We start from the raw sequence: 16,157 nt of genomic DNA on the forward strand, positions 1-16,157 counted from the left end.
CAAACCGTGGATACGGAAATTGTAATCCGGCAGTACCGAACTCGCTGCAACATTTTAAAGTTCGCAACAAATTTGAATTTTCGGTAGATATTTTTGATTTTTGATACGTATTCGTCAGCATAAATTTTGTTCTATACTGTGGCTTGGCAGAAAATGTAGACGCACAATACATTCCAAGACTAAGAATTTAATTTGGCAACACTGTACACGCCTAAATCTGACATGGCGGATCAAGATTATGAACGAGTGTTGTGTGTCAAAAATGAAGTGTTTGTGTTTAAGATCCCTCCTAGGCAATCAAACAGAGGATACAGGTAATGATAATTAATAAATGATATATCATTTTGTCTAACTGTGTCTTATTTGCTTGTACGAAGACCCTAAAGTTTTCGTCGATTGCTAAATTATCTCCCCTTTGTCCCTCCCAGACCACAATTGCTTTATATTTCTCAACACTTACAACATTAACGTTTCTTATTTTGTTATCAGAACAAAATTATTATTCAAAGACTATTGTAATACAAAGTCAAGAATCATACAAATTACTCTAAATAATTCATCACCATTACAATATATTCTCTATGGCATTTTTGCTTTTGAATTCCCATTAATTGATTCATCCATTAATCCAGTGTACTTAAATGTATAATATTGTTAACAGTTGCTATAAAATGAAGCATATTAATTTTGATAGAGCTGCTGATTGGAAGTTAGATAATCCTGATTGGACTGGTCGATTAAAAGTAGTTTCTGTTGGAAAAGATTTAGTTTTGAAATTGGAAGATAAAGACAAAGGTTTGAAATTTTTAAACACGAACGGCTATTACTATGATCTACCTACTTAGGTTATGTTTGATAATGACCAATTGTCTGTAGAAATTTTGGACAATACATTTCATTGTATCAATCTTGCAAGTATTTGACACACTTCCTGAGAGTCCGCTCTGTTAAGATTGGTCTTGTTCTTTTCAAAATCTTACCTACTCATTGATCAGTGAGGTATTAATTTTTCATGGATCTAATAGATCTTACACATGAGGTTTTTGAGCAATCATGTTTAAAGATCAGATATATGAGAACTGGTACACTGATAATTAAAAAAGAAATTCATATTAACCTGGTTATATGGCTATGTTATTAATTAAATATCCCTATATTGCTTAATTCTTCCATATATTTACAGGTGAACTGTTCGCTAAATGTCCTGTCGATGAATATCCTGGTATAGCTGTTGAATCTGTCATGGATTCTAGTAGATATTTTGTGATTCGTATCAAAGATGATGGTGGTCGCAGTGCTTTCATTGGTATTGGTTTTACAGATAGAGCAGATTCTTTTGATCTCAATGTAACTCTGTCCGATCATTTCAAGTTAGTGGAATTTAAATCAACAATATCAATTCTTGGTCCAGTTCTCCACATCATTATGAATAGTAATCACTATGTGGACAAGTTGACAAAGCCAGTGGTATCATATCTGCCTTGCTAGCGACACACTTTTTATTACAAAGAACTCAAATTGGATTTTTGGATTTGGACACAAAACTAGAACTTAATAGTTGAAATATACCAGTTCTACTTCATAAAAATGAATAAAGCATTTCTGGAAGTTGATGTATTTTTTCATCAAATTTCTCATAAAAATTGGAAAAAAGATGTTCTTACATTTACTGTGGCATATCTGTACTTCAAATATGACATAATAACAATAATAATTTGTTTTGCAGGGGTTTAAAGTCTGATGAGTTAGCTAAAAACAGTGTGCAAGAGTTAGAAAAAGGTCCAAAATTAGATTTAGGTTTTAAAGAAGGTCAAACAATTACTATTAATATAGGGGTAAGTGAATATTTTGTATTTCATGTTGTATTTAAAATTCATTTGTTGTTGATTTGAGTATTCAATTTGTCTTACTCAGTAGAAAAGGAATTCATTATGATTTTCATGGTAAGTGTATCTGTATGCTTCAAAAATCAATTTTTTTGAAAAGTCAAATGAATTTGTGGTAAAAATAATTGGTGGGAAGATAATTGCACCCAAAACATATGAAAGTGCAACATTGGCACCCTACAATTTCGTGAAAGTATAAGGCAACAAATGATCCATTCTGTTTAAAATTCAGTTTTCGATGATCAAGGTTTTTAGTTCAAAGTGTTAAATTTGTTAATTTGAAAGTTCTATAACTCTTGTTTTCTTTCACAGAATAAGAAATCAGATGCTTCTAAACCAAGACCCAGACCTCAGGGAGGTGGAGCCATAGGTTTATTACCACCTCCTCCAGGTGGTGTCAAACTTGCACCCCCTGGTAAAGGTGCAAGCCCAGTGCATAAACCTCCTACCCCTCAACCTAGCCCAGTAAATCCTATGCCTCCTCCAGGCAATAGTTTGGATCTACTGTGTGATTTTGGATCAACCTCTACAAATAATAGTACATTCCAATCCAGTAATATGTCTGCTTTTCCACAAGCAACATCCCAGACCAGCAAACTTGACAGTGGGGATCCATGGGGAGATTTCACAGGTTCTACTCCTTCTAGTACAGCTCAATCTCAACAGTAAGTACCATAATTACTTTTACAACCACCCAGTCTCAACAGTAAGTACCATAATTACTTTTACTACCACTCAATCTCAACAGTAAGTACCATAATTACTTTTACTACCACTCAATCTCAACAGTAAGTACCATAAATACTTTTTAATACTGCTCAATCTCAACAGTCATAATTACGTTTTACTACCACTCAACCTCAACAGCAAGTACCATATTTACTTAAATTACTTCAGTTCAATCTCAACTGTAAGTACCATTATTACTTTACTACAACTTAATTTCCACAGTAAGTACCATAATTACTTTACTACAACTCAATCTCAACAGTAAGTACCATAATTACTTTACTACAACTCAATCTCAACAGTAAATACCATAACTAGTTTTACTACAGTAAAATCTCATCAGTAAGTACCATTATTACTTTTACTACAGCTCATTCTCTAGAGTAAGTACCATAGTTACTTTTACTACAGCCCATGCTCATCAGTAAGTACCATAATTACTTTTACCACGGATCAGTCTCATCAGTCAGTTCCATCATAACTTTTACTACAGCCCAATTTCATCAGTAAGTACCATTTTACCAGTTTCATCCACAATTTTATTAGTAAGTTCCAGAATTATTTTTAACTGTCACTCACACTCACACTCCAATAAAAAAGTAAATATTTTTTTTGGTTGATTTGGTTTTCAAAGAAAAAACCAAATTAGATTATCATTGGACATTGTATCTACTTGTTTTTTCCAGATCCAATCAAGACCCATGGATACAGTTTTGATTGAGTTAGTTGTATAGTTTGTGCTGCTATGTAAATGAAAAGTGTGCAATGACAGTATTCCAATGTAAATAATGGTATTATATGTAAATATATATTATATCTGTTGTATTATATATATTAAATTTTATATTTCTGTGTTGTTATGGTTATAGTAGGACTGTAGAGTAGTCTTAAATTTCTTGACCTTTATGTAGGCTTTCGATCCCTCTTCTCTAGTGGTTGTTAGTTAGGTCAGACCCTATGGTAAGAGTATTTTGAAAGATTTCAATCTGGTGATATTTGTGAGATTTATATTATTAGCCAGATAGATAGGGTAGAATATAATATTATAGTGTATATCACAGTTTAGTCTTTAATACTGTAGGCTTATAGAGGATTCGCAGAATTTAGAAGTGGTATATCTTTATGAAGATGAAATTCCCCTCTTGGACTATGTGCCATATGAAAATCATGTTAACTACAGTAGATAAAATGATGTCGATAAAAATTAAGTATTGTTATTAGTGTTGGTTATGAACTTAAACTTACTTTGGGCTGATTTGCAGAATTTACTAGTGATATATCTTTTTTAAAATTCGCTCTTGGAATATGTGCTGTATGAAAATTATGTTTATGACAGAACTGTTCATGAAATGAATAATTAATTATTGTTATTTGTGTTGGTTATTACATGTACTATCAATATTATAAATTCCTGTGTCTTCTCTGTATTTAATCAGTCATGAAAACCTATATGATTATCTAGATGGTAAGTTTTGTATATATCTGTATTATTTATTTGATAGTTTACAATGAGCAGATTAGTCAATATGGTCAAGCAAATTTATTTTTGCTCTTCCAGATCTGATTCAAAGATAAACACAAGTCTCTTTTATTTTGATGTAGTTTAATAATATGTTGGACTGGACTGCTTCTGGATATGGATGCTTCAGATCTAGATGTGCCTTAATATCTTTGCTGGACTATGTAATGTCTCTTTATTTGTTTTCGAATATAATAATTGTTATAATCTATATATATTGACTTTGTTTTGATAAAATTAAGAAATTCGCTTCAAGGAATTTGAAAGAGAATTCAAGCCAAATGGCATTTACAACCCTTTAAACAAATTGGTTAGTTTTTACTGGAATTTTATGACTTCCATTAACCATTTTTTGGACTGGTTGCTTAATACAAGTTTTAATTTATATATGAATCACTTGTTTGGGAGATTAAGGTCTCTTAGACTGTTAACAATTGTATGCATTCTCAATAGCTAGAAAACAATAGCTAGAATAAAATGCTATTTATGGTTGAATTGATCAGTATGTATGGTATTGAAAATGGAAATTGCAAAGTAACAATTTATTTTATGGAGCTCAACAGAAGGCCTAAGGTAACTGTGAATATTGAATGGTACACATATGTAGTTTTACTACACTTTGAATAACGAATTTATTTCAAATTAATTACTAAATGAGGCCATAGTTGAATAATTTAATAATGTTAGGTAAATGTCACAATGATAGGTAATAGATCAAATAAACATTGTCACAATATGATGTTGTAACTATTCATTTTTCTCCTGTTTACACTCCAGAACAATGGGCGTAAAACCTTCTATGTGGATAATTAACTCAGATCTGTACAAATATCGTTCTCATTTAATTATACTGCTAGTATTTTACAAGATGATACCAGCAAAGATATAAATTTGAAATATAAATAGCTGTACACTGTCAAGTCTATCATGCAAAATTTCAAAAGATCTGGTGCGCCGGTCTTGTTCTCTGAGCCGCAGCCTATGTAAATCTACATAAGGACTTCCTACAAGCGTAGCTGCAGATTTCTTCGGTGGTACTTTGTGTTGATCTGGCATCCTTGATCGATGATTTTAGAAACATATTCTACAGTACTACTGACACAAAGATACCCAATGTTCGTCCTTCAACACCGTCTTACTCGTCCGGTAGCAAGATAGCTGTGTATATCACTCCTATTAAACATAGCCCAGTAAACATCCAACATGTTCCTGAAAAATACAATCTTCAGATTTAAATGTAATCTAACACTATTGTGATTTGTGTTAGAGCTACTGCCTACTTCCATGAAGCTCACCTTGTTGACGTGACGACAAAGTGAGAAACTCCTATCGAACCAACATGCATGATACAACACAGAGATTGTAGTTCTCTTAACGGACTTCGTCCATTTATAAAGGAAATGTTGACAATTGAAACAACTGAGATCTGAATTACAACGATTATTGGCCCTGCACAGTGTCGAGTCATCTTGGTTAGTTCATGTAGAGCTCCTTATCTGTAAATAGATACATCTATTATCCTTTCTTAACTCATACCCATGAGAACTGAATATGGCTATGTGTGTTTGAATCAACCATCAATTAAACCGACTCTAAAACTGACTTTTGGTGTCAGCATTAAGAATGCATTTAATGCTACATAAGAAACATACCATATTTGGTCATTGCCACCATCAGCAGTAAGAATGTCATTGATATAATAAGATTGGCACCCCAGTTTATTGACCGTGCTATAGAATTGGAAGTTTTCCTCGCCCAAACTGGGCATCTCTGTGAATTCTCTCTTTGTGTTATTTGACCTAAACCTGAAACGCAAAAATGATGGCTCTTTTAGAAGAATATACATACACAGTATTGTAGCTTTCTATTGAGCGTGTCGTGTCGTATCACACCAAAAAGTTATAAATTTTAGTATCTTGGCTTCAGCATTGTTCCACATTTTGATGGCAGCGCCCTGATTATCATAAATAAACAAGATTTTGCTGACAGATGCAATGCCACACCACACCACAAAAATGGGCGGAATTGTTGAAATCAATATTGTAATGGCATATAACCTCATACCGATCTATGGGACAGAAATGAATGGTTGTGAGAGCAACATACCTGGTGCATATGCCAAGACAAAAACCACCATACCAACAACAACAAACCACCCAAAATCACTGGGACACTCACTGTGTATAAATTTATAATAAGGATTGGCTGTATGCGAATGATTGCAGCGGCCAACAACAGATTTATAAGAGTTATTTAAATCTGTGGGTAAGCAGGAACCATCCCACCAATTAGTATAACAAAAACCACAAAATTCAGTATAAGTACACATTGCACATGTCCTGAAAGAGAAACACATTGACTGTAATTTCTTTTGTCACAAATTATCCTTCCAAGAGTTCAGGGGAGGTGTGAGCTCCTTGGCATTGGTTTAGAATAATGGTCGAAAATTGTCTTATCCAACATCGCCATGTTGGCTGTCCAGATTATATTTGAATGCAGTAACTCTGCTCAGAAATGAATCTTTTTGCTCTGAACCACATATAACTGTCGATTCGAAACTTTCCGAATCATACTTAAGGGAGCGTTTCCCGGTTGCTCTTTTCGACTTTCATGCATCCGGACAACTGAAGAGCTCGGGATCTGCGACCTATAATTATTGTTATTGTATGTGGGATTTCCTCGTAAAACAAAAGGGACACAACTTGCAAAAAAACGAAATGGTTCAAAGCCTTGCCCTTTTTAGAGGCTAAATAAAATAATATTCAAGAAGTTACTATTTATATCCATGGCATACTTACTGAAAAGAAGTGTGATTGCAATAACCAAAGTATTCATCTTCATACGGTAAACCAACCAATGATTTATTTTCAAAGACACTAACAGGTCGAGGATACAGTTCTAATAATTGGTAACCAGTAGCTATTAATGCCATTCCAAAGAATACACCTGAAAAAAAAAATACTAAATCGTTTCTTTCAACAGAGCACTCTAATACACGTAGCTTGTCAACTGTACATGTCTGTTTTTATTTTCACTTTTTGTCGTGACATCCTCGATTCTTGTTTTCAAGAAGTATTCGTGAGCTTATCTGCCATTTTTTTGTTAACTTTTAAAGCATTATCTATACTGTACAAATCGAATCAAAACAATCTTACCTATGAAGCTGGACACCAAGAGTTGTCTCCGGTCATCTTTCATTGGTTCAAATTTATTTGATAGATAAGTTGCAACAACATAAAGAACATTGGGTATGTTTAATAATATCAGAGATAGATTGGTGGGTAAGCCAGATAGTAATATCATACTCCCTCCATATAATCTGTAATCAATTATTATATCAGTCAATATAAAATAAGTTGAATTACTTTGGTTCATTTCATGTGGGACTTTCTCTTTCTAAAGATGGCTTAAATGTGAAATTGTGATTTGATGTCGCAAGATGGCAAGATATGGCATAAAATCTCAACATATCTTCGAAATTTAGATATTTTCGTCGCAAAATGTCTGAATATGTAACTTTCCAGACATACATAGCAAAGGCATAAGCAATTCGTTGTCAACGTCGCTGTCATTTCGTAAGCGGCTATTTCAAAATGAGACATACGGCATCTAGATGCATCAAAGACGAAGATTTTAAGCCTGGAAGATCACGGTTCGACTTAAGACCCAAGCATTCCCTTCCTTAAGTAGATCAGTCGTTACTTTCGTGGAGAAATCTTCACATTAATTACTTACATGATGCAGCTGATGCCAGATAACTGTTGAAATAAATGTAAAAAGGAAACATTCATAGCTGACTGCCGAACTTTAGGTTTTAACAGTATTCGAATTATAGGTGGTTTAGAACTCATTGAACCTTTAGGTGCCATTCCACCTTCTAATTTCTCATAGTCTTTTCTATTAACAACTTTCTTTTGCTTCTTCTTCTGCTTAGATTTCTTTGATTTTGTTTCATTATTTTGTTTACCACCTTTGCCACTTAATTTACCACTGCCAGAAGATCCCGAGGCATTGGCGTGTTGGTCATTGTCCCCATTTCCTTCTGAAGTCGAGCCTTTACTATCGTTTCCACCTGGTAAACCAGATGTACTTTGATTACCATTGTCTCTATTTTTATCGTTTTCTGAATCTTTGGTACCATTTCCCTCAGACGATCTCGAGGAAATACCATTACCGTCGTTTGAATTTGTGTCATTGTCGGACTGGCTAGTTTTACCATCTGTTGTTGGACAATTATCGTTTCCACTTCCAATCTGACTATTTCCAGATTTCCCAGAATTTTTCTTTGATGAATCTGCATTATTGTTACCACCAGAATTATCCTTGCCACCTGGATTACTATTACCGCCTGAATTACTATTACCATCTGGATTAGTATTACCATCTGAATTCTTATCACCTGGATTACTTATACCATCTGAATTATTACCACCAGACGTATTCTTATTATCACCTGAATTATTATTACCACCAGACGTATTCTTATTACTACCTGAATTATTATTACCACCTGAATTATTATTACCACCTGAAATCGGATCCTGCTTGGAATTTTTATCACCAGAGTCCGAGTCCCCGGCTGGTTGTCCAGAATTTCCAGTTGTTGATCTATCACGATTGTCACCACCAGAGCCTTGGTCATCGGAAGCATCTTTATCTTTAGTTGCGTCAGCTCCACTCTGTCCACGAATGCTTCCAGATTTGTTTCCATCAGATGATGTTTTGCCTGATTGTCCAGAGTTGCTACCAGATGATTCCGTACCTTGGTTTGTGTGATTCAAACCAGGAATTTTATCAGATGGTGCCGAATCTGATGTAGCTGACTGACTTTCATTCCCCGAACCACTGTTTTGTTGGTCTTTTGCCGAAGCGTCAGGTGAATTTTGGGGAGTTTGCTTCGAAGAACTCCCATCCTGGCCTTTTCCACCACTTTGAGTTACATCCAATAAATCATTCCCTGTATTCCCTTTTCCTTTCCCACGTCCTTTCTCGGTCTGGCCTTCGTTGGAATCTTGCTTTTTGGGGTCGCTGTCCTTATTCAAATCAGCTTTCAGACTACCCTTCTGTTTATCTTTGGAAGTATTTGGGTTAGTACCATCATCATCAGAATCCGACAGAATCTCTGGAACAAACAATATTTAAATCACATAATTTAGTTCAGGAAATTACTCACTTTTGAGAGTTATGCTGGTAACCGTTTTTTTCTAATAAGCAAATGGAATAACAATAAGGTATATAATTTGCTACAAGTTAGCAGGAAATTTCTGTCACTGATTCCATACAATATACCTTCATTTATAAGGAAAACTTACCATCTCCTACTTCCTCTATAATATCACCTAATATATCCCATGTATCGTCACTATCATCTATAATTATACATAGAAATATTAAATAGTTACGTTCTGCATCAGAACAGATATCACCCTTAATCAACTTTCTCTATTCGACAACTAATCCTAGACCTCAGACATTGATGGAATTATATAAGCCGGGGACTTTTTCTTGCCCAATCAGACTCTTTAAAAACAATTATAGTATGAAAAGCTACATCCGCAATTCCAAACATTATCCGTTCGAGCATTTGACTAGATGGTAATGCTTGGTGGTTTGGAGCCGTTGCGTCAAGAGTTCGAATTGGCTTATGTAACATTGATTCAAGGGTTAATACGATCTTGATTCAATAATTCTTCCCAACAGGATCATAGGAATCAAACGCCTTGAGTTGAACCATAACTGCATCATCTACGGTTCAACAAGAAGCGTTTAAACAGCCTCATACCTTTATCCAATTCATTTCTTTCTTCTTCGACGTCTAATCTGATAGCTTCTAACTCGTCCCCTATCTGGTCTGTACCACGTAATAATATTAAACTCTCCCTAGTCCCCTCAGCATCATCACATTCCATTAGCCACCTAGGTGATTCTGGTAATAATATGATAGCTATAAATTGTAGTATTGATGGTATGGCTCCAAAACCAAGTAGATATCTACGATGATAAAGCACAAATTAATTTTTATTTAAAACCTTCAAATATTTATGCTGATGTAGGAAACCCAACCTGGTGCAAATAATTCAAATAATTTGCTATAAAAACGTTGTAATAATAATATTATTGTTTGGCAATGTCGATGTGATATCTTGTCAGTTCACCCACTTCAAAATGATTCGTAAGAGGTAGGAGCATCATCAGTCAGAAAACTGCTCGGTAAGTACCATTCCAACTTTATTTACATGCCAGCTGATCTTACAATGAAATTGATATCCGAAAGGCACATCGAAGCAATAAAAATATGCGAAGATTCAGATGAGTTGACACATTTCAAAAAGACCAAGAAAAATGCTAATATTTTAAGACTAGTGGCATAACGGCAGGGATTGTTATGATAATTCTACTACATCTGAATGTCAGGAATTGTATATGAGTGTATAAAAGACAATGATTAGTACTGACTGCCAAACCATTTTATCACCAAGGTAATGTAACACCATAGTGAGAAAGTTCGATACCATATTGCCAATGGTATACATCAATTGTAACCATCCTAATAACCATTTTAATCTAGTGGCTAGCGCTGATTCTTTAACATATAAAACAACTACTACAGTACTCAACCCTGAAATATGAAATATTAGACTTTAACTTTGGTAACTGTAAGCTATAAAAACGCACTTCTTCTGGACTGCAATACAATCTGAAGCACAAAAATGTATGATATAAAAGGGATTTTATTTGGAAAATCTGATAAACACAACAGTGGAAAATGAAGAATAGACTATCGAGATTTATTATAACATTATTATCAGTGAAAATATTTTATTATTATTACGTACCCATAGCAAATCCAACTATTACTCTACCTACTATTATTACAAGAATAGTTTCAGCTTCACCCATCACGATAGCCCCTGTAGTAAATAATACAGCTGCAGTGCCAATAATTACTTTTCGTCCTACAAAATCAGCCACGAATTCGGCCACAGACGATGTAAGAGCTGCTGTCCCGACTGTAGCACTGACTATAACCTGGGCCCACAACATACTGAGGTGAAAAAACGGTTGTATTAAAAGCATTGATCCTGAAACAACACCAGTGTCATACCCAAACAGAAACCCGGAAACCATCACTAAAAATGTCAAAGAGCAACGACAAAAACATTTTTTCTTCCGTTCAAAGGGAATTAATACTAGTCTATCATTATCAGAGTCTCGGTTATCAAAAGTATTATATCCTCCTGAGGTTGGTTTGGTTGGTATTTCAACTATCACAGGTGCTGTTGGTTCTGGTACGCTATCTGCATCCTCGGTTGAGGTAGTTGGATTACTCTCATCAACAGCGGGTTCCGGAACATCTTGTGGTTCTGCAGGATTCCAATGTCCACCTCCTCCACAGCCCCCTCCCCCTCCCCCTCCGCCTCCGCCTCCGCCATGACCTACAGCTAAAACTTCTTCTGACCACCAAAGACCTTCTCCAAATCCGGCTTTCCGTCGGTCGCCTCTGTTTTTGTTACAACATGGCATATTTACACTGTATTCTATTATACACAACCAGATGTAAGAATGTTTTATCGAACACTTGGTTCAATTGTGTTTTTAAAATCTGAACATATGTGCATTGAAATCAATGCAGGTTCTTACCTCATTTCGAATACATAACAGTGAACCTATACAAAGTCATTTTTCCGATAAATTTTTTAATTGAATGAAAGCGACATAATCGAAAACTATTTGAAGGGTTAACAAAACCTTATAGTACCATGTAATGTACTTAAATATACCCAGATTCTGCGTAATCGATTTTTTACTGGATCCCATTGGTTCAATAGACTTATATCGGGAGTAACACTGTCGATATCATTAAGTAGCAGAAAGTTGAATATACTCCTTCGATGTATTAAATTGCCAGTGTGAAGGAAATTCATAAACATAATCCAATATATAATACAATGCCATAGTTCATAATACTACAAAGCCACAGCTCACAATGATATACATTACGCGTATGTATTCTTTGAAAGAATATATTTCAAACCCATAGAGTTAAAAAGCGACTTAAAGATTACTTGTCTATTAGTTCAGTGTAGGCCTACATTGTCGCCAACATGTTTCAAATCGATGGAAATTGATCTCAAATGAATTTGAATAATAACAAAAGAAACTTAATGTAATGTTACTATCTAAGAAAGTTGCGATTTTATGGCATTAGCCCGACACTGTATTCCGTTGTTTATATGTTTAATGCTTGATTTCTAATGGACTAAAACGATATTTAACCTATTAACATACATATTATTTTCTTAACAATACTACTTCTTGCTTGAGCTATAGCACCTATACGAAGGAAAAATATTGATCACATATAGAAAGCAAAACTGTAAGCTTAGAATTCATTAATAAATTTAAAGAAAAATTTCATGAATGGATTCCTTCTAATACAGAAAATATCTTATGTTAAAGTAAAGACCATAGATATCCTATTATAAGATGTTTATGGTAAATAGACCCCTTTTCAAATTCTGTTTAGTCTTTTATTGTCAAGAGGACTTTCTTATTATTTGGTCATTTTTTTCAATCTGTTAACGTAGGCTCTGGGGGGATTTCAATTTTTTCCGTTATGGAATGAAACTTAACATTTTTTTCGGCAATTAGGGCCAATATTACGAATTTTCCATATTCACAGATTATACCATTTATGTACGAAACTTGAGTACGATAACAAAAAGTTATAAGATATCACTAGCTATCGAGTTACAGTTCTTAATTAAGCTTTAATTAGGATGTGTAATTAGGTATGCAGGTAACGCGTGGTTTGGGTGTGGGAACAAAGTGAAGACCCCCATCAAGGTTCGATCATTACTTAGAGGTGACAGTTCATGTATACCTGTATAGACTCTAAGACATCATGGACAGTTTTCTTTTACTTCTAGCAACTTGCAGTTTGATTCCATCCATAGGTAAGTAATGTAATTCCGTTTTTCGGGAAGCATAAAACAGGGGAGTAGAATGGTTGGGCAGAAACCTTGCCAGATCTTGACGTTGAAGGTCTAAATCAAATGTCCAAACTTAGTAAAAAGATGGATATTTCTACCTATAAATATATTTTGATACAAAACTTATATAGTTATTCTACTATTAGATAACTGATGCCCTACAAGTTGGTTAAAATCGGCAGTTCAACCTGAATGCATAAATGTATCTTCAAATGCCTGCTTTATTAAATTATAGATTACATGATATGATATTGACGAACATAACGCTTGTTGACATGGGTGTATGTATAGAATCAATTTCAATATATTTTTTTAGAGAGTTTAACCTGTTATAAGTGTTCAAGAGTAGATGGTATAACAGCTGAGCAGGCTAATCTCAATTGTCTAATAAACTCAACTGAGGTCCTATGTCAGAGTTCATATGTAAGTATTTCAAACAGTAGTCAGAGAGGAAATCGTTCGGGTGTCGCGTAAAGTGGTTCAGATGATACAGAGGACTCTTATGATGAAGGCTTTGTAAGTCTAAAAACTCGTTTATAACAATGGGTCACCGCAAACAATTGTTCCATTAAAAATATTTCCGCTTGTGTAATTATTTCAAAAAGTAGTCTGAAAGGGCATCGTTTGGGTGTCGAGTAAAGTGGCTCAGATGATACAGATGATACAGAGGACTCTTATGGTAAAGGCTTTGTAACAACGGGTCATCGCAAACAATTGTTCCATTAAAAATATTTCCACTTGTGTTAATGGAAAATCTTTAGCGGTATGCCAGTATCTTCAACTCTACTGTCCATCGCGCTCCTCAGATTAATCAGTCATCTGCCAAGTTGAAAAATGCTTACAAGTTTCATTGGTATGGTATCACTCCTTCATAGTTAAATTTTTCGTATAACACTGTGTACATCATTTTGATTTTTTTTTAAATTATGTAGGATAGGTGTTATAGTTCTATACATGATGCTAGTAATACAATAGAAAAAGGTTGTACATCAAGTGCAAGATGTATAGAGAGTAATATATGTTGTACCAATAATTTCTGTAATGCTGGTTTTGCTACAGGTAAGGTCCTTCTGAAAATTATTGTGGTCAATGTTACTGATTCGAGAAAAAAAAACAAAGTTAAGCCCACACAGTCGTCAAAATGATATATTGAAGGAGCTTAATCTCGACTATTTGTATATCACTATTCAGAATGTACATCAGGCGTCTGGTTCGGACAAAGTGGTTATAAATTATTACCTCTAGCAAATGTAATTTTCACCTTCACATATCTGTGCGATATTTTGACTTGTGATTGTAGGTATGCGGACAGGGTATGGTAAACCATGTGAAACTCAGTCAGATTGTATTCAAGATACAGAAGACATGGTTTGTAGTCAGGCAGTTGAAGATTCGTCATTAAAATGTCAATGTACAGAAAAGAGGCACAATAAAGGTGCTATTTGCAAACTCAGTAAGTAAACATATTTTATTTACGAAATCGCCTCTAACATTCAACGCAATCTTCTTGGTCTCTTACTCTTCTTTCTCTTTTCCTTCTTCCATTCTCGTATTAACAATATCTCCAAAATAACCTCCGAATCTCAAAAAATAACAATATCGCCAAAATAACCTTCAAATATCAGAGATTACCATATATACAAAGTAAACATATCCTCGTGTTTATTTACAGAAAGTGATGTGACAGAATATTGCGATGGAGATAACCAATGTTTATTATATAACTCATTCTGTGAAGATTCACGCTGTCGATGTGCTGACCAGTTTTATCCCAATAAAACGGAAGAATCGTGTTTACTGAGTATGTTTTACTTTATTTTTGATTTAATTTAAATCCTTAGACTGGACATTATTTACTACAATCTGACTGGAAATTAATAAAGATACCATACTGAAAATTGAAATCTTAGGTTCTAACAGTAGACTCGTGCACAAAATGAAAACGAGATCCCCGAACACTTTCGAAGGGGTCAATTATTTGGGAGGTAAGGTATATGCAAAATAATTTGATTCTCCATTCGTTGATATGGCTTAAGTATTACTCCGTCAGTTATAAGTGTTACATTGTTGCTAATGTTACAATTCTTCTGAGGTTTCCATTGCGCATTGCTCATCCCAGCTGCTGAGTTTATACACCAATGTCTCTTGATTTCCAAGTACACTTTTTCAGTGACACGATTTTTGTTAACTTTCAGAGCGACCACTAACAGACCCTTGTAGTAAAGATATGGAATGTCGAGCTCATAATTCTATGTGCCATAGTGAAATGTGTGTATGTAAATATGGTTATTATGCTGGAAAATATGAAGATCATTGTTCAGGTAAATATTTTTGATAATTTACACACAGTAAATTCATAGTACCATGATAACATTGCTAATTTTGTGGTTCCGAAAAGGAGAGGAGAAAACATTCTGAGAGAAAGCTTCTCCAGACATTCTCAACCTCGACATTTTTAGCGTCAAATCCAGAAGGCTGGAACAGGGCGAATGACTTAAATCGCTTACAGAACCTGTCGCAGTATATCTTAACAACAAGCAAATATATATTTTATTGTTAAAAAATTCCATCTTCAACTATAGAGCAGCAATTAACAGCAAATATATTTATTATCTTGTAGGTTGTTCCAGATTAGAATGGTCTTTGTTGGTGATTTGTCTGCAGTATTTTATATATGTGTTACATTAGAAGCAGGGGTCTCATTGATTTTAACTACCCGTCCAGCAATGTTAGCTCATTAAACATTTACCGAACAATTTTTTTAATAAAATGGAAATGATTCCCATTAATTTGCTTTGTTGTTAAAAAAAATCCAATTAAGGGAGACAACAGGGTACAAAAAATACTGTTAAGTATGCCTGTTTACATCCTGCTCAAATGCGAAGGTTCAGTTTTAAGCCGTGGTGTAATCATGTAGCAAATCGTGTACTGGAAAAGAATGCACCAATAGTAGAATAAATAGGCTGCTTCCAGTTATCATCAGTTGCCCGGGTGCGACACTTTCGGTTAAATTGGATTTGTCTCTAAGAA

At 34.5% G+C, this 16,157-nt stretch overlaps 3 protein-coding genes across 3 annotated transcripts; 2 read left to right on the forward strand and 1 right to left on the reverse strand.

Moving 5' to 3' along the window:
• Nucleotides 1-215: 215 nt before the first annotated feature.
• Nucleotides 216-2,555, forward strand: LOTGIDRAFT_228788 (hypothetical protein; the record flags this gene model as incomplete). Its single annotated transcript, XM_009059773.1, has 5 exons — nt 216-314; nt 695-795; nt 1,184-1,370; nt 1,727-1,835; nt 2,199-2,555. Exons 1-5 carry the CDS (start codon nt 223-225, stop codon nt 2,553-2,555), a joined length of 846 nt encoding a protein of 281 aa, XP_009058021.1. The 5' UTR covers nt 216-222.
• Nucleotides 2,556-5,269: 2,714 nt separating this feature from the next.
• LOTGIDRAFT_105363 (hypothetical protein) lies at nt 5,270-11,262 on the reverse strand (the record flags this gene model as incomplete). The annotated part of the gene is made up of 9 exons (XM_009059774.1): nt 5,270-5,343; nt 5,787-5,939; nt 6,241-6,493; nt 6,638-6,692; nt 7,262-7,453; nt 7,870-7,980; nt 9,907-10,125; nt 10,591-10,753; nt 10,971-11,262. 9 exons carry the CDS (start codon nt 11,260-11,262, stop codon nt 5,270-5,272), a joined length of 1,512 nt encoding a protein of 503 aa, XP_009058022.1.
• Nucleotides 11,263-13,039: 1,777 nt separating this feature from the next.
• Nucleotides 13,040-15,815, forward strand: LOTGIDRAFT_153763 (hypothetical protein; the record flags this gene model as incomplete). The annotated part of the gene is made up of 7 exons (XM_009059775.1): nt 13,040-13,091; nt 13,444-13,550; nt 14,060-14,186; nt 14,428-14,580; nt 14,800-14,928; nt 15,323-15,448; nt 15,748-15,815. The coding sequence occupies 7 exons, from the start codon at nt 13,040-13,042 to the stop codon at nt 15,813-15,815; spliced, it is 762 nt and encodes a 253-aa protein (XP_009058023.1).
• Between the last annotated feature and the right edge of the window lie 342 nt (nt 15,816-16,157).

The sequence above is a fragment of the Lottia gigantea genome, assembly GCF_000327385.1.
Source record: "Lottia gigantea unplaced genomic scaffold LOTGIsca_4, whole genome shotgun sequence".
NCBI lineage: Eukaryota > Metazoa > Mollusca > Gastropoda > Lottiidae > Lottia > Lottia gigantea.